This window comes from Syngnathus floridae, chromosome 7 (genome assembly GCF_059516105.1).
Source record: "Syngnathus floridae isolate MCC-2025c chromosome 7, RoL_Sflo_1.0, whole genome shotgun sequence".
NCBI lineage: Eukaryota > Metazoa > Chordata > Actinopteri > Syngnathiformes > Syngnathidae > Syngnathus > Syngnathus floridae.
In genome coordinates, this window is record NC_142419.1 from 10,058,549 (window position 1) to 10,086,111 (window position 27,563).

The window sequence follows — 27,563 nt, forward strand, 5'->3', positions numbered from 1 at the left end:
GTAGGAGTTTTGAGTTTTTCCTTGCCTTCCTGGGAGTTTAAGATCAGGGGATGTTTGAGAATAATTGTCAATTTTTGCACATGTTGCCCTGAATGTTGTACAGAGGCCGAGATCTACCGGAGTCAAATTCCTTGTTTGGCATGCTCAAACTTGGCAAATAAAGATTGATTCTGATTCTGATTCAGAAATGAGGTTGACTTACACTCTAAGAAGCCCATAGAAAATGCACAATTTTAATTGATCTCAAAAGGGGACTTTGTAATATTAAATGCGTACAGTTTCTTTATGTTATTAAAAGTAAAGACAATTTGCAATCTTCGTATTTTAGCATTTAGCAACACCATTAAGATGACATGATTTGCATCCAAGAGCCACCTAAGTGATGTGGCGGTCAGATCTGGTCCCTGCGCCTTGACTTCAACTTGTGTGGTTTACATTCTCTTTAAAGCCCACAATTTACTCCAACACATGACGACAATGCACATGCAGTAACATGAAACGAAACAAAAAACGCATGTCGTTAGTGTTTCAAAAGCCACATACCTCACTCGGCCTAGTACAGTGGCAACCTTTTGTCGTGCAGGAGTGGAATGGCAACGGGTGTATAAACCGAGCCAATTATTGCTGCCCTACTCTCTTTGCGTTCTCAGTTTTGCAGAACAGGAGCAGCAAATGAATTAGCGTTACCTACACACTCCAGGGTAAGTAAACAGCTCTTGTATGAGTCACTCACTATTGTGTTTTGTTGCTGTTTCTCCCGCTTCATTATATACGTACATAATTCCATTGATGTTATGTGATGTGATGCAGGGGCGGAACGATTTGTCCATCCATCCTGGACGGATGCCAATTTTGCGGCCGGAGTTGAGAGATTTTTTTTTTTAAGGACAAACTAAGCAAGGATAGAAGTGGGATTCATCCATCTAATCATTACCAGTTTTGTCCAGCTCCTGAAAGAGTGAGTCCTGGGATCAAAAGGATGAGGAACATTTGTCTTGGAACAAAGGACAGCTAGATACCATAGATTGATTGTAATGCTGATGTGTCAAATGTGTATCATAAAAGAAAACTATTTGATGCATTGGTACTGATGTGTTGATGTTGCCTTATAAAACTAGAGAATGTAATTTCTGGAGAAATTACATGTGAAATCTGATTGGTTGGATGAAAACTTGTGGAATTGTATGGAATGATGTCAAATGACATAGAAGGATATATAATGACCGGGAATGATGTCATGCAACTGCATGACCAGTTTCTATTACCTCTATTACCAAAATAAATCCTCTTACAAAATCATAAAAATCGTGACAATTCCATGAATAAGCCGCAGGGTTCAAAGCTTGTGCAAAAAATAGTGTCTTATCGTCCGGAAAATACGGTAAGTCAGCATAAGACCTCATGCAGTAAATGTTTGCCTAACTCTGACAACCAGAGCAAAATATTTGAGTTTGTGTTTGGATTTCAGTTGTTGGCTAATGATTCATTCCCAGTGCACACTTTAATAAGTGGCGTCATGAGCGGTCACATGTAAAAAGGTACACACTCCGAGCTCAGAATCATTCCAGATCCTCCTCCGTGATGTGTTGTGGTGCTGTGTCTCTCTTTAGGGACAGTGAGGAGTCAGGTGGCTCAGGCCAGCACAGGTGATGGAGACGCTAAGAAATTGATACAAATGACACTATTGTACTGACGTATAACAAAATATTGTATACAAACACTCAGGATTTGCTCAACTGGCTTTTGATTAATAGAAAATGGATTCCCGCTTTTCACAGTGATTTCAGTGGTGGACTGAAATGGTGGACTGGACCCACCTGACTAAAGGTTCCGGTGGCAGTGCTCAGTTTGTACAGCGCCCAGGTCGGTACCAGGAGGATGGAGGAGACGGCCATTAACCCGCCCATTACATAGGCCCAGGTGGGGTACACATACCAGTGGTTGAATGTCAGTGGCTGGTACTCAACTAGAGAATATATCAAAGAGCCCTGGAAAAAAATATATATTATATGTTATTATAGGCATCATCTCCTGCATGGTTTGTGTGTAATTCTGAAAAAAAAAAGTCCAAACTGAGTTGGGCCAAGACTTTTGAAACTGCATGTGTGCAGATGAGCTAAAAAGAAAAATGTTGCAAAAGATAAGGATGTTTTAGGCACCCTTCAGTCTCAAAAAACTATTATACAATAGACTCCTGTAATTAATCAAACCATTTTTTCCCTAAAATTGGTTGGTTGAAATATATTTCTATTTTATTAATTTATAAAACAAATAATTCTATGCAAGTAAATGTATCAAAATAATTCTATATAGTTTGCATACTACTCTACATATTTTTTCCAACTTATACACAAAGGACCTGGCCGATTCTCATTATCATCCATTGTAAAAATGACCATTGAACAAAAATGTACCCATCCTTGCATTATGTGGGCATCTGATAAGCGTATAACAGCTAAAACCCCAAACTCCAACTCACCAGAGAAACCATGGGGGTCAAGAAGCGCCAGCAGATTTTGAAGAACGGGTTGGCACGCTCGCCAGTCATGTCTGTGATAATGCCACACATCCGCTCTGCTCCTTCATGGAGAAATATGTGTTACACTGTAAGCTTGAATTTGCTTCATGAAGCTTTGAATTTGCTTCATGAATGAAGCAATAAAAAGATGTGTCCCATCACCTTACCAACTATCCAGCCAATTGTCAAGCTTTCAAACACACAGAGAAAGAGGATGCAGGCTCCATTGCAAGCGTAGTAGTCGAAAATTTGGAAGATGTACATTCCTCCCTGAGGAAAACATCAGGGAAAATCATTTCTGCTCACAGGCCACTATATTAGGGACATTAGTGTAACGTATTGTAAAATGTCACTCCACCCTGTGTCTCATAAATTTTATGCTGTACGCTAAATAAACTTTCCAAAGGGAGTCTTTATATCAGAACAGTGACTAACCATAACCCCTCACATTTTGTGTAAATATGTGCTTTATAGGACAATACAACCTCAGTGATCATGACAAGCTGCAAGAAGAAACATGTGAGGCAGTAGAGCAGGAGGAAACCTTCCCGTCTGCCCGGTCGACGTAATACTCTGGGAAATATGTCTGACATGGATGTGATCACCACCTCCATGCCAATAAACTGCAGAGAGAGCAGAGCCAGAAGGTAGAGGATTTCTCGAAGCATCCGGATTACTGCTCAAGGCACAGTAATTGAGAAGCTGAGCTCTAACCTGTGTGTCCAGGCCAAGGAAGAGGAGCATGATGAAGAAGCAGACGGCCCACACTTGAGGCAGCGGCATCATGGCCACCGCTCGAGGGTATGCAATGAACGCCAGGCCTGGACCTGTCAATAACATACAAATGATCAGAAGTGGATGAAACTGGGCAGCATGGTGGCCAATGATTAACTCATTTTGCCTCAGTGATATATACGTATGTACCAAGCATCTTTCTGATGGCTCAACTCGGGAAAAATGGTGCCTGTTTCAAAGCTAAAAAATTTCAGAACCAGAATTGTCTGGCACATTTCAAGGTGGAGCTTTCACACATGCTAAAAATAAATTTCTGGGTTATAAGACACACACATCCACACATAAACACACATTGTCTGCCTGACTGAGGGAAAAAAGAAATACATCCTCATAGCGGGCCACAATTGTGTGGACAGTTCGCTAAATTTCAACTGATCCAACACATTGAAGTGGCGTGGCCACAAGATGCTACCCAATTGTTTTCCATATAAAATTTAGGAGAACAGTTAGTGACCCAATCAGAAAAGTTTCTTTAAGGATTGACAATTGTTGAATATTAATGAGAATGAGCAGGATAGTGCTTAGGAATTGTGGTGGTGATTAGTCACAGTTTAAGCCACTAGGTAACAGTAGAATATTACAAATCAAGCAACATTACAATGTTATTCTTTTAGGGCAGGGGTGTCAAACTTATTTTTGTCATAGTTTGCATCAAAGGGCCATTAAAATTGTCAACCCAAATAAATGTATATATAGTCTAGGCTACACAACAAACTGATGAATAACTAGTTTTCATAACGGAGACTAATAAAAACTGTTCAAATAAAATCAAATAATGAAATATTGAAATCAAATCAAATATTTAAAAATAAAAATGATTAAAAAAATGAATGGTAATAAAAATTTCTAACAATATCTCTATTTTTTAAAAGTGAAAACAATTTGAAATTTTGGAATTGACATGAATTCGATGCACAATCTGTCTTCGCGGGCCATGTAAATTGATGTGGCGGGCCGTATCTGGCCCCCGGGCTTTGACTTTGACGCCTGTGTTTTAGGGGGTGAATTTCAGTGCTGACGTGATTTTTATGTACGCGCCAATGTTCAGCCCATCCAAAGGTCCCTTTTAAGAGGATTTTAAGTTTACCTGACTCAGCTACCTCCGCGATTGGAACACCTTGCTCACGAGCCATGAACCCCAGCACAGAGAAGACAGCAAAACCTGCCACCACACTGGTACCACTGTTCAGCAAACACAGCCAAAAGGTGTCCCTACAACACACAACCGCACTTGGGCTAAACAAAACTGGGTCAAAATATTGCTACTGCGGCACTGCCCTACAGTTGGAATAAGCGCAATGTCATGCTGAGCAAAGCCCTCAATAAGTTTGCCTTAAGGATTTTTTTCAACCCACTTATGGAGTGAGACAGGCATAACAAAAGTATAATTTGAACTATTTAATTTATTAATTTACTTAACCTTTATTTATCCAGGCAAGGCCATTAAGAACAGAGCCTCATTTGAAATGGCCACAGATAGCATCAAATTCTTCATATTTTAGTCATGAAATGGACTGGGCATTGAATTCACACACTATCAGTAAATGCCAATTTATATTTGGATAATAAGACCAAAATGATACTCACAAATATGATAATTTGATCATATTACATTTATTGATTAAAATATTAGTACAAAAAAAAAATCTCTTGAATGCTTACTTGTAGCAATTGTTACTGCGAAGGTTGTAGCTGCCCAGTACTACCTGGGTGCCCCCACCGATGCTATATGAGAAGAAGATCTGCGAGCCGGCATCCATCCACACCTGTTTAAAAAAATGCTCACTGCCATTAAACACACTCCAATCCATCTGAGTGCATGTAACTCAGTCCTACTTGAGGATCTATGAGTCGTGACAGCTCAGGTAGAAGGTAGAACTCGACTCCTTGTCTGGCTCCTGGAAGAGTGAGTCCTCGGATCAAAAGAATGAGGAGCATCACGTAAGGGAACGTGGCCGTGAAGTACACCGCCTGGATAAGAGGAGGATTAGAACACTTATTTTTTACGTATTTGGGGCATTTTGATGGACTTCACCTTTCCAGTTGATTTTACGCCTTTCCAGATGCAGAAGTAACAAATGACCCACATAGCCAGGAGGCACAGAAGCACCTCCCACCTGATGCTGCCAATCTCTTCAATGCCCCCTGAGATTTTCAACACGCGACGTCTGCACAGGGTAATCAACAACAACAATGTATTTCATGGCACATATAATGTTTCCAAAGACATTTTTTCGTGTTTTATCTTCCCTACTCCCAGAATTCTGTTGTTGCTGAGGTTCCTTTGGTGTGGTTGGTGAGGTTCTTTGTTGTAATATCAACACAATCTTCTGAAAGAATGACAGGTAATTACAGTTAAGCACATTGAACTACTGTATATAATATTATACATACATATAAGCTCACTAAAGGTGTGAAGATGAGAATGATTGGGTGCTTGAATTAAAAGGTTACACTTGAAATAAAATGCATTGTATACATCAGTGATACTGATCCACACTTCTTTCTTTGGTTTTCTTCACTAGTTAGTTAACTGTGTTCATACACGCTACCCTGGAACTGCCGAGTGAATCCTTTTCTGGGTTAAAATAAGCCGGCCAGCAACTGTGTTTGCCAACATATAAACACAATGTCAAATTTTTCCTAAAAAGTCTTCTGAATTCTGACACAACTAGAAGCTGGGAAGCCGAGAGCATGGTTAAGAATTGAGGATGGATAAATCAGTTCAATTTTGTTGATATTGTAAATGAAAATCAACTTTTTCTGATAGATTTTAGGCTTGAAAATTAAGGCCTTGACATTTATATATCTTCACTGAATTATTTCTTTTTTTCTAATTGCTTTGAGTATTACTACAGTGTAGTACAATGACAAATTCCTTTCACTGTAATTTTTTTCTTAGTGATCATCCCATAAAATGACATAAGAAAATATTTACATTAATGTGAATGGTGAGGGATGAAAGCAGATGCTCGACCTCACCAGTGTTCCAGTAGTTATCACAGGTACTCCAGGGCAGTGGAGAGTTGAAGGAGAAAACCAGGTAGAACAGAGCCCAGGCCAGAATAATAATGTAGGTCGTGCAGCTATACAGCTGGATCAGCAGACCCCCATAGCCGATACCTGATGCACATTATGGTTTTGACGTTCAAGGATTGTCTTTATTATTCTCTCTGTAATGAGAAGTTTGTCTTGAATCAACTGTATCAATAAATCAAAATTACCAGTTACCAAAAACCATTTTGCATTTCAGCTGGTCAGTCGGTTCATTGATGTATTCTCATCCTATTTGTGAGATGTTCTTCTTACTGATTAAGTTAATTAACTGATGGAATGAATTAGCTGCGTTTCTTTTGCTTAATACGACTTAGTGTCTGTGGTCAGATATTTGATTGAATGTAAACTAATTCAATATAAATGAAGGAGCTCTCTGAGGTCTGCTGTGAATGTTTGCCTAGTCCGGCGACCATAGCAAAGCATTTGTGTTTGAATTTCAGTTGGTGCATGATTCACTCTCATGACCTCAATCAAACATTGAACTTGTGCTTTAGAATGGCAGGCTTGTAAATGACATACCTTCAACCAGCGGGCATATTTTCCTCCAGCAAGTGACGCCGCTCGTTTGGGTGTGCTGGCCCATGGTGGTCTCCAAAAGGAAGAGCGGTACACCACAAGTCACAGCAAACACCAGATACGGCACGAGGAAGGCACCTGAATGTTACACGTAGACTTTGATGATATATGTACAGCTTTTAGAAGAGGTTCTGGCTGCCGTATTTGCTTACCGCCTCCATTTTTGTAGCATAAGTAGGGAAACCTCCACACATTGCCCAGGCCCACAATGTTCCCAGCAACTGCCAGAAGAAACTCCAACTTGGTTCCCCAGTGTCCTCTCTCCTCAAGTGCATCTTGATTTGTCTTTAAGACACTTTTTTCCCTCCACATTCCAATTGAGCTCGAGATGTAGACTACCGTCCTTTTGGTCACTAACACCACACTGGCTGTACAGTTGTACTTTGAATTTAATGCCACTTAATGAGCAACTGGGCAAGCAGTTAATCAGTTCTGAATAGAAGTGTCAATTATCGCCAGTATGTGCAATTCATGGCCACGTTGTGATTGTGGAATGCAAAAAGATTATATCTGGTAGAGAAATCTTTGTCAATTAATTGAGAAATAGCTTCAATTAGAGCGGAGCCCACTATTTGAATTAGTTTAGAAAATGAGTTTGCATTCTGATTTCTAGTTCTTCATCTTACCAAGACTTGGCCGCATGGTGCAGGGAGAAACAGAAGAGGAATTCTTCAAATGCTGATTAAAAATATCAAATGAGCACAGGCACTCCTTACAAATGTGGAAAAGTTGCCAGGTCTTTTTTTTAAGTTAGCCATTTGACCACCATCTCTAGACACAAATATTACGTTTTGAATAACTATTCAGACTTGCTTAATGTGGATGATCCTGGCATCACACCATACATTAGATTCAAAATATGGGAATCTAAAATTGATTTTGTTCAAGTAAAAGTCTCAATCGCGTGTTTGGGAATTTTGGCAGACCATCATCATTTTTAAATCCAGAACTATTACATATGTTCAGCCAATGAAAGGTCCTTTCAATGTGTAAATCATTATCTTTAAACTCCAAGTCAAATAGGATAGCACATGAATGATCAAATAAATTCGGTTTATTCTAATATGCTATTTATTTCTAACTGCATGAGATTAAGATAACAGCTGACAGCATAGCAGAATCAACACTAAAAAAGAGAAGCCATTGGGCATCACATGCCTCCCTCCACTATTTTCTGTCCTTGTGTCACTCAGTTGTCTCTGCTGACCAGATGCAAGGTGGCAGCGCTTCAAGTTCCCAAAAGTGTCCCACACCAGCAGCTCAGCCTGGGCCGAGCAACAGCTGGAAGTGTAGCTCACCCACAGGGGCTCCGATGAACCCAGCCCCCACCCGGACACGTTCAAAGGAGGGTCTCTCTCCACTAACGTGGCCTTGTGTCGGACATGCTTCTCCGAATGAGTCTCACCCGGTTTGTCCCCTACGGGCAGTGGGAGTAAAGTCAAAGTGCCTTGTCCTTTGTGTAGTTGGAGAGCAGCCAGACCAGAGCGCCCCCTGTCCCACACAGCCAGTGACACGTTCCAGGTGGACTCATTGCATGGTGGAGAACAGGAGGACTGCAGGCGGGTGGTCGAGCAGGATGGAGGAGATGTGTCAAGATCCTGAAAGGGACATGAGATAAAACACATCAGAGGTGGTCCGAGGAGCCGTTTGTGATGGGCTGAGATGATACTATACTCACAGGTGGGACCACTGTCAGGTAGGCCACCGCGTAGTTTGTGTCTGCAGAGTCAAGAGCGTACACTGACAGTGTAAGCGTGACTGTAGCTCCAGCCTGAGCTGAGGCAGGCGTGTGAAGTCCCACCTGACTATGGAAAAGATTGTGGGCTTCAACATGGAACCTGATGTGAAGAATGACAAACTGCTTTAAGGTCAGGCGTAATCGTCTTTGTCTATCGCTCGTTGCCAACTACTATTTCCGTCACACATACTGCTTTGTTTACCAAAATTGACCAATATTTACATTATGATCAATCAATAGGCAGCTTTTATTTCATGAATTGAATTGTATAAAGGAACAAAAGGCTACACATGTGGTCCTTAGGGGTTATCACTTTGGTGACCCCTGCTCTAATGTTACCTGTGAGGGCCTTTCGTATGAAGATATCCTGCATCATCCTCAGCTGTCAGAGTGAAGAGTCTGTCCGGACCATGGTTCAGAATGTTCAAGTCCACAGTGGAGCTGTGACCAGGTACCAGAGGGGGTGTGGATAGGACCTGAAGAGAAAGGCATCAGCATGACACATTACATAACACTCATATACGTATAGTGGCGGCCGATTGTTCATTGCAGCAATATTGTCTGAGCCTTCAATGTCAATTCACCAAGCATTGGGAAGTGAGCTGAGTTTGGACCGTTGAGAGACAGACTTAACTTACTGGTGTGTTGTCACAAAAGGAATCATGAAAGTCTCAGATAAAGATAATTATTTGAATTTCTAAATTGGCTGTCCATGCTAGTTTCTTGCCGGTATACTCGTGATGTGATGTGGTTATATACAAAGGTGGCTGACCTGTATCTGAACACGAGTGGGCTGCACCATCTCCGTGGCGACCCTCTCCAGTTTATTTCCGCTGCCGTCTCGGCCTGTGAGTCGGACGTTAAAGGGTGCTCTGGGAATGGAGTCCACCCAGCCAATCAGATCCACAGCGGTGTAGCTTGATGACACGGAGGGTGAAGAGGAGGAGTTGAGTAAAACTTTTTTGAGGCTCTCCCCTTCTGCTCCCAGCAGCGTCACATGACTGAAGGAGACCTCTTCGTCATGAGGGGACAGGCCAGTCACAGCCAGCACAAGGAAGGTGGGGACACCTGGAAGGGATGAAAGAACATGCCAGTATGGAGACTAAGTATACGGATTACATACTTAAACGGTTTGGCATAAATTCAGCACAAAATGACCAAGAATAAAGGAACGCCCCTCACCTGCCACAGGACTGCCCTCTACTCTAGCCAATCCAGGGTGTGTCTCGTTGGTTACAGTGGCAAAATAATAGAGGAAATCCACACTGCTATCAGCTGAGTGGATTAGAAACCAGTCGAGTTTGCCGCATTTGAACAGCTTTACATAATTTCCATCATGAAATTCAGTACCGATTACGTTGAATGCGACATGTCCGTCGGCCTTGGCATGCAGGTACCACTGGCCCGGCTGGATACGAGGCAGAAGACGAACTCGATACAGACCGTTGAAGTGCTCCAGAGAAGCGAGAGAGCCTTGCTCACTCAGAAGAGACTGAGTTTGGCCTAGGGGTAAAAGGTGTAAAAGGATTTTAGCAACATTACATTAACCTCCTAAGACAACAAGAAAAATAAAATGTTTGTAAATTTATTTATTTTTTACATCACATAATTTTTAGGGGTGAAAACAAAACATTACTACAGTAAAATAAAAACTCATTTATTTATTACAATATGTCATTTTGAGAGGACATCGGGACGGTTATGGCAAATGTGAAAAGCTTAGGATGTCCTCTGTAAGGGTCAACGGCAACGAATTGAAATAAATTGCTGGGTCTCAGGAGGATATAATGAATGACATTTTGTGAATGTTTTATTAAACCATAAAAATGTGTCAATAGAATAAATGTTTTTTTTAGCAATAGAATCAATTGGTTTTATTTCTTGAATTCACATTGTATAAAACAGTACAAGGAAAAGCTACATTTATACTTTACTGAACTACATACTTTTAAAAGGTGCTGCTGTAGCCTATGGTCATTTTATAAAGTACAATTTTATTAAAATGTATTTGAAAATGTTTCTTTTATTTACTCTATGTAGCACTTTAAAAAGAAGTTAGAAAACAAGATCCCCTTAAAAAAAAAAAAAAACTGAATCCAGCTAATTTTTGTATCGTTAAGATTGGCAATGAATAGAATGGGAACCTCCTGACACACATCACCACTTTTGATGTTGGGCATTTCAATCTCTGTTTTGCTATTCAATATGTAATAATGAGGCACAAAATATTAATTTTGATACGAAAACACTGCTGATTTATCGAGGTGGTGATGCAGTGTATATGATGATTCTCCTTTGTGTACCTGAAGGATCAATAAGGAAGCAGTGGCTTAGTGAACCAGTGATGTGTACAGTGACGTCATTAACGGTGCTGTCGACCCTGAAGGAATGCAAGGACATCTGCTCCTGATCTCTCTCGACATGGAGGAGAGTCACCTGGTGAGGAAGAGATAACTGAACTCACATGACAATAAGCTAGCTCCTTTCTAATTCATGGGCTTACCTTTGCTGCTGCTGTGTTGTCCTCCACTATGGAGGAGACGCTGTGGATGTCAGAGTTGCTGGTGAATATCGTCAGTCCTCCCGACAAGGATGACAGCGCAGAATAGAGGGAGAAGCGATCAAGGGGCAAAGGTTGTCTGCTCCTCTTTCTCCTCCTTGACCCCTTTCTTGCTATGGTGTAATTTGGGTCTTCTGTGAGGAGAAATGTCACCTGTAAGAACATCAGGATGAGTGTGACTGACAGCAAAAGTGTCTTTGTTGTGCTATTGTTATTATAAGTTAGCAACTTGTGCTTTTGATTTTATATACCTCCCTTTCCGTATTTTCAGGTGGTATTTTAAATAGTTTGCAAACCAATGCAGCTTTTTAAAGCCTCTGAAAAGTTGTGAGGGAATTTTGCTGGTCCATTGATTGCTGTTGGTCCAAATAAGCCCCAACAAAGATGCAGGTACATTTTGATGTAAACAGTATATTATTGAAATAGTTAATGAGCTGAAGTGGGAAATCAGACAAAAAACCTCATCTGTGTCATATTTCATTATTGTTGCATTAACACAGATAAAATGATTCAATGATTCATCAATGACCAGCATCAAGTCCAGAGGGTTCACTAACGATCTTACTTTGCTCTGTTTGGCGAGAATGAGGCCCTTCACCACGTCAAACATGTGGGCATCCTTGGGAGAGGCATCGGTGAACACAAAGATCTCCGACATGGGTGGGCTGTGAGTGAGGGCGAGCTGGAAACACGCAAAAATTAGTACTTATACACACACACAACACACACACACACAAACCTGAATGGCTGTCAAGCACATCTCTGGTTCATCTCCTCCTCCAAGGGCCATCAGGTTCTCCATGTGCTCCATAAACTGGTCCGGGTCATCCGTCTCATATACCGGGCCAACTTCTGAACACATTAGTGACATGGATCTATTAAATTAAGTTACACCTTTAATTTAAATACACTTAATACTGGATGTCTTTAGTAAAGAGTTTGACTTCAGCTTCCCACCAGAGGGTGCTGTTTCTCTCTTATTCAGCCAAGTCACATAGTTTACGCACGAAAAGTCTCATAAGACAATGTGGCCTACAGTAAGTGTTCATCAAGAATGAGACTGAGGTTTTATTCCTAAAAAAGATAGTTTTATCATTATATGGCACAGTAACACTGTGCACAGTTTGAACTCTAACACCTATGGACAATTTAAACTACACCAGTCTCTAGTCTCTAGCTTCCTCCATGTTAGACTCTGAATTTCCTAGTTATAAAAACGTCTGTGTGAATAATGTGTTGTCTGTATGGGCCCTGCGATTGATGGGCAACCAGTTCTGGGTGTATCCCACCTCTTGCCAAAAGTCAGCTAAGTTAGGCCTCGGTTCTATGAAAAAGAGATGTATTACCAATACTTTTTCGTGCATACACTTTTAAGAACTTGACCTTTCACTGCAGTATTAATTTGCAAATTTATTTCCTCGTTGTGGTTAGATTAATTGCTGCCATAAGTCTGTCAACATTTTAGAGGTTGGATTGTTGCGGCCGCTGTTTGGTTGCCTGGCAACCTGTCGAGAATTTATTGCTTGCAAACTTTTGTTCTCACAGTGTCCATCTTAGGAAGTCTCACAATTTGCATGCTTTTTAGTAAAGCATTGTCAGCTCTGCCTGGAGACACAAATGTGTCTTTTTGAAAGAAATGCTGGCATTTCCCTGAAAACTAAGCCATCAAAAATGAATCACTGTAAGAGAAATGAAAGTACATGCACAATGTTAGCTAAAGTAACAAACAAGCAACCGCTTAGCAAAGAAACAAGCAGCAACAAAAACACAGCCTCATTGGTGGACATAATAATTTGTGATGGATAATACGGAAATGGTTTTCAATGACGTTACCAAAAATACAAATATAGTAGAACTTGAAGTTAAACACAACCCTTTATGCGACTCTGGTTTATTTATAGATCGGTCTAATTTAAAAAAAAAATGCTTTGTAAAAATAAATAATGTTCCCACACATAATCCGGATTAGTCACCTGGCGATTCACCTCTTCTCTAATTTTCTTTTTCAGGTCATATTATCCATTAATTGTCTAAAAACCTCCAGATTCGCTTTTTGTTGCTGATACGTACCACAATGTTGATCATTTTTTAACACATACTAAATTTTGATTGAACTCTTGAATCACATTTGGGCCACATGAAGTGTAAGGTGCAAAACGCCTATGGACATTATCCCTCGGGTGTTTACTCACGGGGGTCATGGAAGGGTACCAACAAGAAACTTCCAGGTTGCCCAGGGAGGTCAGCTCGGTTCCGGATTATGGCGTGAGCCCGCAGTCGAGCCGCCGTGATTTCCTCAAACATGCTCCCCGTTGTGTCCATGACAAAGACCAGAGCGGGCGCCTGCTTCACGCTGAAAAGCCTGTGAAGGTGGTTGCGTGAGAGACTTGCGTAAACAAACTTTTATAAAACTAAATCTGATTTAATCTCTGTAGTTATTTGAAAATGTACAAAAAAATATGTATTTTCCGTATCAATTATGACTTAGCACAACAACAAAAAAGCTTCTCTACAGTTTCTTATTTTGATGTAACTTCTATAATATTGCACTCCTTTAGTGTTAGATTTCTGTATTCCTACCTAAGAAAGGTTTTGTGGCCCACTGTGTTCCTCAGATCTCTCAAGACAGTCAGCGTGGCGTCGGAGGCCAGCTTGGCTGCTTCCACGTGGAGGAAATGATGAGGGGAGAAGAGAGGTGATGTACTGTCTTTGTTGATGCCCCCTTTGGCCCCCATAGAGCGGCTGCTGTCCAGCATTCCTCCATGACTGCATTTTCCTGACCAACAAGTTACATCTTCTACGTATGTTTTGCCTTCAAGCATTCATTTGTTAAACTTAAGAATTACAACTCTGTCAAACTAGTGGTTAGCACAGCTGTCACACAGTTCTGAGGGTCTGAGTTTGAATCTTTTCACCAGCATTTCTATGCGGAGTTTGCATAATTCACTCCTTGCTAGCATTTTTCGGGCTATTCCAGCTTCCTCAAACATTCCAAAATGTTTCATCCTTCTTGGGTTCATTGAAGACCAAATGAGGTTACCTTTATCATGGTGAATTATTGTAAATATATGCCCTACCATTTACTTTAAATTGGAATAGGCTGCAGCTCACCCCTGACCCAAATGAGGAAAGTACCACAGTCAGATGGATGAGGTGACCGAGTGGTTAAGGTGATGGACTGCTAATCCATTGTGCTCTGCACGCATGGGTTCGAATCCCATCCTCATCGATCTTTAGCTTCAAGTTGATGTGTCATACCATCGAGCACACTGAGAAGCGCAATAGACATGCTGTGTCATGCTTGGCGCCTCATGTCGTACAGCATTGTATCGTAGTGTCACTTAAAAAACTTTAAATTGTTGTATTTATATTAACAAGTACACTGAATAAGGTAACTTCTCATACTGTATTAGCGGCCTCAAACACATTTTATTGCCGTCACATTGTATTGCCTTGTACAGATTCTATCATACCACGTCGTTCATATACATGGCACCCCTGTGCAAGATGAGATGACTAAGTTGTTCAAGTGATTGCGCTTTGCACGCATGGGTTTGAATTCCATCCTCATCGAACTTTGGGTAATGAATATGCTGTATTATGTTTGAATATATTTAGGTGGCTCATGTCACTGTATTGTTTTGTGTGAAATCAGAAGTATTGCATTATATTACACATACGATACTTTGTCTTATACGACACAATATCAATATACCACCCCATTCAATCGACACACATCAATGTATTTGGGAAATGCACCTGATGAGGTGGCCACCTTGTCTTGTGCTTTAGCTAAATGTATTGATAAATACGGTATGTATGGTGTGTGATAAGCCATACACCAAGATATAATATAATTTAAAAAATGACGCGACTATTTATAGTAGAGATACATTTACTGTTGTTCGGCTGATTTTTTACAAGTAGAAATGCAGTTTTTAATACTTTTGTGTACCAACAATCATTCAGGTTTTGTTTTGCTTGCAAACCTTCAGGTTTTGGAGGGAAGGTGCTGAAGTAGCCAGTTGTAAGCAGCTGGACTTCCCGCTGTCTGCTCGTCAGTCTCGGGAGAAGGTTGTCTCGACAAGTAGCGCTGAAGCACTCCATACAGGTAGGGGTGTCACCTGTGGAGAGGACACATTGATGACGAACTAGCTGGAAGGACTGAAATTCAGGATTATTTTCCATATGCATTCAGTTCTCTGAGGCCTATTGAATCTACAGAGATATTTTTCTAAGTTATTTGTTTTATTTTCATTTGAACAAATAACAAGACTGTTCACCATGATCGGAAATAAACTACAAATCCCAATTCTAACGAAGGTGATGAAAGTTCATAATAGTCTAGGTCCTGTATAGGACAGCCTTACCTTCAGCCACAGGGACGGCTGGCTCCTCAGGGTGTAGCAAGTGGAGGTAAATGGACCGCTGACCCATTTCCACCCAATTACTGTGACTGTAGAAGTCCTGGTGAGACATAAAAATAAACATGTCCAAACTCCATCCTATACTGTATCTTTTCAGTCCTTCTTAATGTTTACCTGTAGGGAGTGAAATAGTTGTCCCAAGCTGTGAAGAGCACTTTGGTACTCATTGGCCCTCACTGAAAGCAAAGTTTGAGCCCAGAACCTGCGCAGCATTGCCACGGCACTATCGACACGCTCAGAATCAAAATGATACACGGGGTCGGACCTCGTGGAGCTGAGGAAGTCCATTTCAGCATTGGAGTGAACCACTTCCCCCATGGCCCTCCAGAAGCTTCGTCCCAGTCTGGTCTGAGAAGGAGGCCAAATATAAAACACAAATACGTCCATTTATTATTTATCAGCTAATTACAATGAATGTTCTGTCGCACCTCTTCCTCAGCACGGTGGCCCTGTTGCTGTTGCAGAGTGTCCAGGGTTACATTAAGGATGGCCTGCTCAGTGATGTATTGGTGGGTGTAAGAGTCCCAGGACAGCGTCAGCACCCGCGACCAAAAGTTGGGGAGGAAGCACGTGCACGGTGAAGCCAGGAGAAGGGAAGCAAACATAAACCGGTGCACGATCCTCTCGTTGTCTTTCCAAAATCTCTTTTTTATTCCCTGTGACATCATGGCTTACTTGAATGGTTGGTACGCTGCATCCTACCTGCAAGAAAGTTTGTAAATGCGGCTTTGTATGATTATCCTGTTAGATTATCTTAATTTGGTTTACAGCATACATATATAAATACTTCAATAAGGTTGTCGTTTTGACTTTGCTTATCACATTTCCATGCTGTTGCTTTAGTTTTTATCATAAATTAATGAATTATAAGAACTCAAATATTTTGGATTAAAAATAGATGTTTTGTTGTAATCAAATAGCTAAACAGCATGTTTCTATTCATTTTAATGGCCATTTGATGAATTTCTTTTAAAAATAAAAGTCCTTGTACTTATGAGCATATTAATTTGCAACCCAAACCCATATTGATGGCCCAATTCTGCAATAATATCACCCCGACAAAAAAGAAAAGAACCTCTTCTTTCACTTTTTTCCCCCAGCTTGTCCTGTACTGAGGCCCTATTGTTCTTTTCATCTTTATTCCAATACAATACTTTTGTTCTTGTGGCTTGTGTTTTCTCAAGGGCTCGGCTGAAACAAAGCCTGGCGATCCAGTCACCCTTGAAAAAAAAAAGTGCACCCTTAGCACTCCACTCTGCAAATCTGTTTCAATTAATTGGTGTGGACTTTCCTTGCACCCCAGGAATGGAGGAGCGCTAACTTTTATGCAATTAAAATAGTTCCTCCTTTGCAACAATTGAGTTCATGTGTCATGAAAGAGCAGCACATGCACTTTCTAGACCATCCTTTTTCCTAAAATAGCTTGATTGAAGTTCATAAAGGATGAAAGCAAATCAAGAAAAACAAGTCTCACCCTGCTCTTGTGTTTTTCTTCTTGGCAGTCTCTTCACACTTGTTGCAGACAATCCCACAGTGAGCCTCACACACATTCGTTCATGACTATACGGACTTACACCACGAAGTGACAATTTCCACAGCAAGCATTTGTGCAAAATGTAGCCGTATCTGTATCCAGCTCCCCACTAAATACAAACCACAACGTAGATATGGCTCCGAAAAGTAGTTTCTAGGATTCACATGAGGATCCGTATGACTCTGAGTGGTCTGAGTGGGTTTCTTGGGGTGATTTGTCATAGCCCGCCTTTGGCGCTGTGTACTCCTCCTTGCCCCCCCTTTCATTAACGCACGGTGCATTGATTTCCCACAATAGGGCTGCATATATTACCACCCACAGACCTTGCCTAACTGCACCCCCCTCCATTCTACATCCATCACTCTCCCTTTCTTTCCTCACCACAGTTGATCACAATTACAAACTCAGTACCTTCCAGTTTCCTTGGTTGCCGCCAATTTTAATGACTGTTACTAGTCATCACCATCAAATAGTTGGACCCAGTGTCATAAAAAAGCCCATAATCATTTGTCCTTTTTTTTTTTCATTTGTAGCTACCATTGTGGGGGCGCTGGTGGTGTGGTGGTTTACCATAGATTTTGCACATCTTGCATGGCGTCAGTACCATTGCAGTAATAGTAAGTCAGGCCAAGAAATATCCATAGAATTATCTGTAGTGAATGTAAAAAGATTACACAGCCCTATTCAAATGGAATGTTTTTCTAATGTGTAAAAAAATAATAATCTAATAAAAAAAAGACCGAGATAAACCATATTTTATGTCCTGTAAAATAAATGTCAAAAGAGTATGTGGTTGTTCACATTTGCAAACCACAATAGAATATATTCTATTATATTACAATGAATGTACATAATATGTATTATTACCTGTACATTAATTTATTTTTAACGGTGTTAATTAAAACAGATGTGTTTATCTGGCACGATTATGCAAATTACTAAAGCTGCGTGAACTTGGCCCCCCCAACCTCGCAAAATTGAAACCGAAACTTAACATGAGCGCTTTAGCAGGAATGGCCAGCTTCTCGGAAGAGTGGGCGGGTTTTTCCCCTTCTGCTCTTCCGTGTTTGCTGCCTGTGTGATAATCGACACTCTCAACGTTGCGTGAGGTAGGTAGAAGAGTTATGTTCACATTTACAGAACATTACTTCGATTGTTTTCTGCAGTTATTTGCTTTACTTTGTTATGTGTTACAGGATGTATTTCGAACCATGTTTTCGCTATGTCATCTCCGTTCTAATAATAATACTCATGTTAATATGCATTCGATTGTTCTGCCTGTCAGCTGTCACTATAAGTCATCATCATAGATAGATGAAAAAAAACTATCATGTATATACACTACGTTATCTGAGCAATAAATAGACATTTTCTGACTAATTTAGTGTAATTTATACAGTTTTGAGGCAATAAACACAAAGACCTAATTTACTTAGTGGCATGAGAATGGAACAAAAAGGAATATTTTGCTAGTTGGTTCTGATTTGATTGTTGACCCAAGTCCGTACACCCAGGCCAGAGATGAGATTCAAACCCAGAACCTCGGATATGTTACAAATGCAGATTTGCAAATGACTATACACTGTGCCGCCGACCTGCATTTTTATAGACGATTAAAAATGACAATTATTTTACTGGTTCTTTTATCACAAACAAGATATTTAGGTTGCATTACCTGACATGTTTCGGCTTGTACTTCCACCTTCATCAGAGTGTGTTTGTGATAAAAGAACCAGTAAATAATTGACAAGTGAAAACAAAATGGACATAGTACAATGATTAAAAATGACAATTTCAGTATCTCAAACAATTGTTCATTGTGTTTTTCCTTTGTTGTGTGCAGCAAAACCAACATTAAAAAAAATTACCTGTTGACTGGTCATCATGATGAGATGCTGTGGTCTGCTCAGTGTCAACAAGGAGCCAGGTAGAAGTTCACTGTTCAAAACAAATGGGTGTTAATTACACTATATGCACAAAACTGAAATATTTGTCTTTTAAAAATTACACACGTTTAATCATCCATTTTCTATGCTGCTTGTCATTGGTGTCAGGGTGAGCCATACAGGAAATACATATTAAAATTATAAATAATTATTGATGACTTAGCTAATTTATACTGAAACCAGCCTGAAAGCAGGATTTATGTGTTGAGGTTTTTTAGCAGGATGTAAACAGATGAAGGAAGCACATTGAACAATTGGCAGTAATAACTGACAATTGACTTTTGTGTGATGTGTGTCTGTGTGTGTTAGTTCCTCTGAAGGCCATTGAAGTACAAGTAGAAGTGAAGGACCACGTGGCCACTGTGGTTTCCACACTGCACTATGAGAACAAGGAGGACAAAGCCATAGAGGCCGTTTTTGTCTTCCCTCTGCCTGCTGATGCTGCCGTCTGCCATTTTAGTGCCAAGATTGGACAAACTGAGATTGTAGCTGATGTAAAGGAGAAACAGGAAGTGAGTGAGTTCCTAAAGATGAGCGAGATGAAAAAGACAGTGTGAAAGTTATATCGTCTTCCCCAGGCTCGAGAGGAGTACGACGATGCGTTGAGTTCTGGTCAGCAGGCTTTCCTCCTAGAGGAGAGTGAGCAGAGTCCCGACATTTTTTCTTTGAGTGTGGGAAGTCTCCCTCCAGGAGAGAGCGCCTCCATCAGGCTGGACTACGTCACTGAGCTGGCTGTGGAGGCCGACGGCGGGTTGAGGTTTTGTCTGCCTGTGGTCCTCAACCCTCGCTATCAACCTCGCGGTAGGATTCTCTGTCATTTCTTTCATCACTTCTCACCGACATGTTTTATTTGTGCACAATTCCAGTTTTCAAGACACTATACACTCCTGCTTGATGTTACGCTCATTCTCATGACTATTTCTTGTTTCCAGGAAGTGAAGACAGCGGCGTCCAGGTGATGTCTGTCCCCGCCTCTCAAGTGCCCTACAGTCTGACCTTCGCTGCCAGGTTGTCGTCGCCGCGTCAGGTCTCTAAAGTGGACTCCGCGTGTCCCCTTGAGCCTCTTCAGTATCTCAACAAGGAGCAAACCCAGGCGGTTGTATGTAGAAGACCCATGTGATCTACTGTTACTCACACTTGAGGCATGCTGTTCATTCATGGCTTCTTTGTTTTCTTGGATATCAGGTTAAACTGGCTGCAGGACACGCATTTGATAGGGATATTGAGCTGTTGATTTACTACAAAGATGCCCACCAGCCAGCTGTTGTGGTGGAGGCAGGAAAGGCTTCTGCCGAGCCTGGTGAGTTAAAATAGTTTTCATCCAATGTGTTTGGCTGCTTTCGAATGAATCAGATTCACCTTTCCTGTCTGTTGTGATTCAGGCACACTTATGGGGGACGCGGCAGTGATGCTGAGCGTTTACCCAGAGTTCTCCCAGGCTGTGATGTCTTCACTCGCCACAAGGGGAGAGTTTGTGTTCTTACTGGACCGATCTGGAAGTATGCAAGGTGCTCGCATCGGCAGTGCCAGGGTAATTAATGATGGCATTGGTTAGGTGCCCAGAATACTTAATTTTGCTGTATAGTATGATACACTTGGGTACAGATGAGCATTTCTTATGAGTACTGATACCTAATAAGGCTGATATCGGCACCGATACTGCCAATTGGGTATTTTATGGATTTTCCGTGATTTTTTTTCCAACATTTCCACCTTTTCCCCATGGTGAACACATATTAAATCTTTATCAATGTTTTCTGAAGAATATTTTTTCAGTTTCCCATAGATCTTTTTTGTTTTGCTGCCCCCCCCCCCCCCCCTTTAAATAAGTCTGGTATCAGTACTGACACCTGTTATCGGCCCTCACCCATCCCTAGCTAAAAAACAATCTCTGTCCATTTAATTCTGTGAATCAAATAATTAAATAATAATTCTGAGAATTCTGTGGCAAACCAAACTGAACACTCATTATATCTCACTTTCCACACAGGATACTCTGCTGCTCCTTCTGAAAAGCTTGCCAATGGGCTGCTACTTCAACATTTACAGTTTTGGTTCCTCCTTTGAAAGCATCTTTCCGTAAGAATCGACCCTTTTGTCAGACCAATAAACAACCTCTTTTTTTGTTTTCACCGCATGTGTACACAAGTCCATGTGCCTATGTGTGTTTGATGGCAGTAAAAGTATGGAGTACAGTGAGAAGACCTTGGAAAATGCTCTAAAGATTGTCAAGGAGATGCAGGCAGACCTGGGAGGAACAGAGATACTTCGGCCCCTTCAACACATTTACAGTCAGCCCTGCATTCCCAATCAACCACGACAAGTAATACACACATATTTGCATGACTAATACTGCCCAGTCGGCAGTCGGGGTCACGGCCACCTCAAAGAAAAAAATCCTAGCTCCGCCAGTGGTCAGGGCCTCTTTGCTGGCTTTTAGAAGCACTGACCAAGTTTTACAGCCTAAATTTTAATATTCATCAATATTCATTCATTTATTCCCGACAGTCTACTGTAGCATTTCCTTAAGTTGTATCTGGTACTGCAGATGTATGTTTTATATTTCATCTAATCAGATTTCAGCCTCTTTTAGCGGACATTTCTATCCAATCAGCCCTGGACCTTGAGAATTACAAATGCAGACCGATATAACCTAAACTTTACTGTTTACTGTTCAGACTATGTACATTATATAGATTATGTACATTGAATATATTTTGCTCTTTTTATATAGTTGTAGTGTAATAGTGGTGGATTTCTGAGGCAGATTAGGTCTGGTCATTCCCCAGGGACCGAACGGATGGCCGGGTCACTACGACTGCAAATTCTGTTCTGCGCAAAGACTTTGTAGCTTATAACACACCAGAACACACATTCAAGTTATGTATAACAGGCTGAGCGAGTAGCGGTTGCCAATTTCTTTTGTGTTCACTTTGGCAACTTGGAAAGGACTTATGCGGCTGTCTTGTGACCTTTCTCTGACTGCATAATCATAAGAATGAAGCTGTCACTTTTAAGCCAAATGTAAACTGTCCTTCCAGCTCTTTGTCTTCACTGACGGCGAAGTGGGTAATACCAAAGACGTTACAAGCTTAGTGAAGAAGAATTCCAGTTCCCACAGGTTAAACCACATACAGTATATATTATAAATAGTCACTATGCCACGTCTTGTTTCAGTGTGTGCTTAAACCAAAGTATTGCAGGTGTTTCTCTTTTGGGATCGGAGAAGGGGCCAGCACCGCTCTCATCAATGGTTTGGCTAAAGAGGGAGGAGGTCACGCTCAATTCATCGCAGGCACTGACAGAATGCAAGCCAAGGTTTGTGCCGAATGATGTTGTTAAACGCAAATACAATCGTCTCAAAGGCACACACACTTTGATTAAAGTTTAATTTTACCAGGTGATGCAATCGCTGCAGTTTGCTTTGCAACCGGCTGTGGAGGACATTTTGGTTACATGGGATTTGCCAAAAGGAGTGTCGGTCACACCTCTGTCTCCGCCTCTCACAGCTATTTTCCAGGGTCAACGCTCTCTCATTTATGCGCAGCTTACTGGACAGGTAGGCAACAGCTCTGAGTAAACAAAACACCCAACTTTATCCACAAAAGCAGAGTACCTGCGGATCCTGCAAAAATCTTGGAATCCATGAATCTGAAAACAAGTTCTTGACTGGCATTAAAACATCAAATTGAATTTGTAAAAGTTTTAAAAAAAAAATGTTGACACATGAACAATAGAATGTAAACAGTTTCTAATCTCAAATTAACATCTGTTAAAAATTATGGACTATATTTTACGGAATGACATTTCGCAACCATGATACCAGAACCAAGAAAACAGTGAGTCGGGACATTGGCAACAATGATATACGTAGCATGCCTTTAACCTTGCAATGTTTTCTCAGAGTTCGGAGGAAACAGATGGTTGTGTAACTGTGAAGTACAGCTTAGCAGGCCATCCGTTCCAGAACAAGCTTGCCTTCGCTTTCCATCCCACAGAGGACACTGGGTAATGCAGTCTTTATTCATGCAATACACACAATACTGCAGCACTACCTCACAGTTTTGGGTCTGAATCTCGACTCAGGCCTGACCCCTTTTGGGTGGAATTTATATGTCTGCCCCGAGTTTGTGCGAGTTCTTCGAGTACTCTGGCTTCCTCCCACATTTGAAAAACATGCGTGTTAGGCTCATGAAAGACTCTAAATTGTCCTTATGTGTGAGCGTGAATAGTTTGTCTTTATGTTGTCAAAACTCACTAAAGCAGTTCTTCCAACCTTTATTGAGCCAAAGTGTATTGTTTACATCAGAAAAATCTCAAGCCACTAGAGTTTATTGTATACACGGAAATGATGATCTCATCACAATATACTTAATAATTTAATTTAGTTTAGTTCAGTGTGTGCATGCTATGACTTATTCTGTTGTGTAGATGGTAAAAGTTAGGTACAAAAATTATGTACCATAGTAGACAAGCATATTCATTCTTCAGTCTATCAATATACACTGCTGGTATAGATAGAACAGAGATACGTTATTGTTAGTTAATAAACAGTAATTGTCTGTATTAAATATGAGAATTTGTTATTGTTTTGATAGTGTATACGTCTGTTTTTGGCAGATTAACAATCCACAGGCTCGGTGCTCGAACTCTGATTCGTTGTCTGGAGTCCAAGGAACCAGAGAAGGATGAGGAAGTGAAGAAAAAGGTGGTGAATGTCAGCGTTCAATCAGGAGTCAGCAGCTCCTTCACTTCCTTCATTGCCATCAACAAAGGCAGCAGCAAACCCATGCAGGGACCTCTGCTGCAAAGACGTGTTCCAGGTAGGGGTGGCTACCTTTCACCTTTGAATTGGTTTTGCTCCAATGTTGGTACTCAGTGGTACCAATTTTTGGTACTTGTTTCAAGTTGTTTGTGGTTACAAATGGTAATTTATTTCAGAATAAAATCTTTAAAAATATATATATTTTCCACAACATGAAATTTGAAATAAAAACACAGCCAGAGATTGAGTTAAATTTAGCTATAACATTTTACAATTCCGAAAATATTTAAACAAAGAATTAATATTACAAAATGAGCTTTAGAATGAACAACACTCTGTCTTATGCCGTAATATAAGGAACAAAGATAATTGTATTTGTGTTCTTTGTTCCGTGTGTGGTTGTTTTTCAAGAACACAAGGCCCGCTCCGAAAAAATTACCGGTTTAAGAGGACGTGACAGAGGACAAATTACTATTTGAATGTACACGGTGCTCTCTTTATTTTGGTCACAGGTTTTTGTCATTTTATTTATCTATTTATTTACATTTTGAATCTGGCCACCGGTAAGTATTTTTCTAAAACACATTCCATTCTTTAATTAGATCCCAGCGATCGTCAGTCTGCACACTTACTGGCAATTTTTCTTCAATCATTTGTCCATATGACAAATTATTTGAACAAACTTTTCATGACATATTCTTGTTTTTTTTCTCCCAAAGGGATCATGTTGCGTCCGCCAATCACATGTTGTGGTAAGTAGAATCATGCATTTGTTACAGCTACAATTTAAATTCCTCAGGAACATGTTTTTTTTATTTTAATCAACACAGAAGCCTTTGCATGCACTTCAAGTATTCAAATAAATGAGTGTAAAGTTTGCATAGAGTGTTAGTCAAAAGTTTGGAAACACCTTCAAATTTATACAGTCTCAAATGAAAAGAGGCAAAGAATTACAAGCCATTAACTCTTGAAAATGCACAGCGGTGCAATGAAAGTTATTCCAGGTCAAAAAGCATCATCCACATCATAAAGCTGACTGAGAAAAGATGTACAAAGCTGTTATCGATGCAGAAGTTGCCTACTTTGAAAAATTTAAATTATAAATCATAGTGTTTTGTTTTTTCAAAAAGGTCAACAAATAATTCCATTATTATTTCTTCTTGATGTTGATGACTTAAGTATTCATCTAGAAGTTAGGATTTATGAAAGTGCAGAATGATTCCAAACTTTTGACTGGAAATGTATTATGCACTTGGAAAAAACACCCATTTCCAAAATTGATATGAGGATCATTATTTTTTATGTTTTTCTTTTTTAGCTCCAATGAGGCCTCAAATGATCGGTTGTTCTCTTGACAGGCAAGGCAAGTAGCATCGTGCAAACACGGATTGGAAATATTTACCTATTGAATTCTTAAAATTCTTTATGATGGGGTAATTCAAAAATTATATTGTTGCTAATTCTCATGTAAAATATATTAAAAAATATTATTCAGATATTTTAGCAACTGCCTTTTAAAGGAAAAGGAAAGGTTTTATGTGGCGCTAACAGTGTAGTATTATTGCAGTTTTTAAAAGAATAATTGAACTGCAAAATCATTGAACAAACCAGTAAAGCAACTAAAATACTTTTTCCCCTCCGTTCTTTATCCAACCAGCACCAGAATTTGGGGGGGGTTTGAGGAAAAGGAGTGCAAAGTGTAGTGTACCAAACACCCTGGGTGATGCAGGAGGACCAGATTTCCTCTGTTCTCTGCAGATCAATCCTGGCCCTCGTAAGTTGTACATACACAGATACCACCAAGCTGCATTTAGTTCAATAAAGCACAAGTTCTATTTTCATCCAACTTAACAATTTGGAAAAACAACCAAACCGACACAAATAACACTATAGAAAAACGAATAAAGGTAACAACTCGTTCTAAAAACGATATATTATGACTTAGTTGCAACCTGTCCATTAAGCACCCCCAAAACGTGCACATCAGTGAAGTTCCAGTTGATTATTTGACTTCTTTTCCCAACAACCCAGCTATCCAGCCACCCTCAGACACTTTGCTACAGTTGGTTTCCCTCCAGAAAGCGTCGGGCTACTGGGAGCTCAACCCGGCTCTGGCTACTGCATTGCACAAGACCAGCAAGCAGGTGGAACAGGCCAAGCCGGCAAATGTAAGACCTTGTTTAAATTTTGCTATGACACCTTCTCCACTTGTATGCGTAATGTGTTTTTCTTCAACAAGGTTAACGGAAATGTGTGGGCCACCGTTGTGGCTCTGGTTTGGCTTCATGGGTTCAAGTCAGATGCTGAAGTCGAATGGAAGCTTCTTGCTCGCAAGGCTGTGTCATGGCTGCTGGCTCAGAAAGGTAATTACCTCAGGATTTCCTTTTTTTGTATGTAGCTGGTGAACAGGGCATTAAGAACCTCCCAATTCCATTTTGATTCATTAGGTAGCGATTCAATAAGGCGTAATAATTCACACGTATGATACAATTTTAAAATATTTAATCCTACGAGCACAAGGGTTGTTGAACATGTCAAATCTAAATTACTGGTAAACCTAAATAATATTTATTTCCATTTGGAAATTCTAATTAAAAAAATTAATAGGTGCACTAATTATTTTTGCATATAGAGTAGAAAAAATAGAAAATAAACATGACCGCTCTGGTAGGTGTTGTTGAACCATTTGGAATTGGGATAAGTGTTGAAATACATTGATGCAGTGATATTTTCACCCACCGTGTTCTTTCGTGTGTGTGTGCATGCGTGTGTATGTGTGCGTGTCGGTGTGTGTGTTTTTAAAGTGCCATGTATTGCAGAGTGTGTCACAGCTGGAAACACTCTGTTGGGCTGCAACGTCCAAAAAGACAGCCTCGGTCTTTAAGGTCTGCAACACAGTGAAGGACCTTCTGCGGATTTTTTCCTATGCTCTGCACTATTTGGCATTCTTCCTTATTTGGTCATTGATCAGTCTGCAGCAAGTGACAATTGTATTGTTTTCCTATTGATAATGTAGGCAAAACATTTAAATCAAAGTCAAAGTCAAATTCTGCTTTATTGTCAATTTCTTCACATGTCAAGACACACAAAGAGATCGAAATTACGTTACCCACTATCCCACGGTGACAAGACATAGTACACAATATACATACAAGTAAACAACACAAAAAGTAAAAACAAGAAGGCGCAAACAATGAATGAATAAGAGCGATGACTAAATAATAAATAAACAAATGACATAATAAGATATATATGTAATGTAATGAGTTTGAATAATAAAGACTTCAGATGGGATGTCAGTTATTCTTTTTTTAGTGTAGTCACTCACCTCTGAGTGAAAAATGTGGTGTGTATTTTTATTTATTTTATTTTTAAATGCATGAGTGTAAGTGATGATCATGAACCTCTCCTTTGTGCCGCTAAACGTAAGGCCTAACAACCACGAGCACATTGCTAGGGTGAGGTAGACCTTCCGGCCTGGGTTAGTGTTTTAAAAGAGGGTGACGATTTAAGGCAACTTTAGGGTTCCAAACCATGGTAGCAGTTTTATAAAAGATAGGTTAGTGTTTCAAACAAGGTTCAAGAGTTAACATGCGGGGTTAGGGTTCAGTAGAGTTTCAAACTGTAGTTATAGTGAGTTAGTCATC

At 40.3% G+C, this 27,563-nt stretch overlaps 3 protein-coding genes and 1 non-coding gene across 6 annotated transcripts; 2 read left to right on the plus strand and 2 right to left on the minus strand.

Moving 5' to 3' along the window:
• Window positions 1-219: 219 nt before the first annotated feature.
• On the minus strand, window positions 220-7,291 carry LOC148395125 (sodium- and chloride-dependent GABA transporter 2-like). 3 transcript variants are annotated; one of them, XM_088380995.1, is made up of 14 exons: window positions 7,099-7,291; window positions 6,890-7,024; window positions 6,296-6,436; window positions 5,568-5,640; window positions 5,349-5,481; window positions 5,150-5,284; window positions 4,976-5,079; window positions 4,401-4,525; window positions 3,233-3,345; window positions 3,004-3,141; window positions 2,686-2,788; window positions 2,480-2,580; window positions 1,818-1,988; window positions 220-1,658 (listed from the first exon to the last, which is right to left on the minus strand). In XM_088380995.1, exons 1-14 carry the CDS (start codon window positions 7,256-7,258, stop codon window positions 1,560-1,562), a joined length of 1,731 nt encoding a protein of 576 aa, XP_088237121.1. In that variant the 5' UTR covers window positions 7,259-7,291; the 3' UTR covers window positions 220-1,559. The 3 variants fall into 3 exon arrangements, with proteins under 3 accessions (XP_088237121.1, XP_088237120.1, XP_088237122.1); XM_088380994.1 differs by having other exon boundaries at window positions 5,568-5,643; XM_088380996.1 differs by having other exon boundaries at window positions 5,349-5,485; window positions 5,568-5,643; window positions 6,252-6,436.
• Window positions 7,292-8,028: 737 nt separating this feature from the next.
• vwa7 (von Willebrand factor A domain containing 7) lies at window positions 8,029-17,391 on the minus strand. Its single transcript, XM_088380991.1, has 17 exons — window positions 17,146-17,391; window positions 16,100-16,373; window positions 15,786-16,019; window positions 15,615-15,711; window positions 15,234-15,368; window positions 13,825-14,020; window positions 13,437-13,606; window positions 11,984-12,096; window positions 11,810-11,926; window positions 11,188-11,397; window positions 10,988-11,120; window positions 10,035-10,187; window positions 9,867-9,959; window positions 9,457-9,752; window positions 9,024-9,160; window positions 8,625-8,784; window positions 8,029-8,544 (listed from the first exon to the last, which is right to left on the minus strand). The coding sequence occupies exons 2-17, from the start codon at window positions 16,337-16,339 to the stop codon at window positions 8,038-8,040; spliced, it is 2,991 nt and encodes a 996-aa protein (XP_088237117.1). The 5' UTR covers window positions 16,340-16,373; window positions 17,146-17,391; the 3' UTR covers window positions 8,029-8,037.
• On the plus strand, window positions 14,392-14,473 carry trnas-gcu (transfer RNA serine (anticodon GCU)). Its single transcript has one exon. It is a non-coding gene; the product is annotated as a tRNA-Ser (tRNA).
• Window positions 17,392-18,199: 808 nt separating the features above from the next.
• LOC148395128 (von Willebrand factor A domain-containing protein 5A-like) lies at window positions 18,200-27,210 on the plus strand. The gene is made up of 20 exons (XM_088381086.1): window positions 18,200-18,314; window positions 19,049-19,132; window positions 19,461-19,663; window positions 19,730-19,952; window positions 20,084-20,250; window positions 20,337-20,451; window positions 20,534-20,682; window positions 21,142-21,230; window positions 21,330-21,474; window positions 22,193-22,272; window positions 22,355-22,469; window positions 22,552-22,710; window positions 23,056-23,159; window positions 23,772-23,974; window positions 24,636-24,668; window positions 25,235-25,279; window positions 25,574-25,690; window positions 25,948-26,084; window positions 26,156-26,279; window positions 26,721-27,210. The coding sequence occupies exons 2-20, from the start codon at window positions 19,090-19,092 to the stop codon at window positions 26,798-26,800; spliced, it is 2,331 nt and encodes a 776-aa protein (XP_088237212.1). The 5' UTR covers window positions 18,200-18,314; window positions 19,049-19,089; the 3' UTR covers window positions 26,801-27,210.
• The last annotated feature ends 353 nt before the right edge of the window (window positions 27,211-27,563 follow it).

Bases quoted from the DNA above. Each gene is read 5' to 3' on its own strand.
- LOC148395125 (XM_088380996.1), bottom strand. From the start codon at position 7,258: ATGTGGAGGGAAAAAAGTGTCTTAAAGACAAATCAAGATGCACTTGAG. The intron at 6,437-6,889 runs GTATGTCATTTA...AATGTGCATCAG, and splicing joins AATATGCCCGCTGGTTGAAG to GTATCGGCTATGGGGGTCTG. The intron at 2,789-3,003 runs GTTGTATTGTCC...TGTTTTCCTCAG, and splicing joins AGCTTGTCATGATCACTGAG to GGAGGAATGTACATCTTCCA.
- vwa7 (XM_088380991.1), bottom strand. From the start codon at position 16,339: ATGATGTCACAGGGAATAAAAAAGAGATTTTGGAAAGACAACGAGAGG. The intron at 11,927-11,983 runs GTTTGTGTGTGT...GCGTGTTTCCAG, and splicing joins TGTGCTTGACAGCCATTCAG to CTCGCCCTCACTCACAGCCC. The intron at 9,960-10,034 runs GTACTGAATTTC...TAATCCACTCAG, and splicing joins TGTCGCATTCAACGTAATCG to CTGATAGCAGTGTGGATTTC.
- LOC148395128 (XM_088381086.1), top strand. From the start codon at position 19,090: ATGATGAGATGCTGTGGTCTGCTCAGTGTCAACAAGGAGCCAG. The intron at 23,160-23,771 runs GTAATGCAGTCT...TGTTTTTGGCAG, and splicing joins CATCCCACAGAGGACACTGG to ATTAACAATCCACAGGCTCG. The intron at 25,280-25,573 runs GCAAGTAGCATC...TTATCCAACCAG, and splicing joins TTGTTCTCTTGACAGGCAAG to CACCAGAATTTGGGGGGGGT.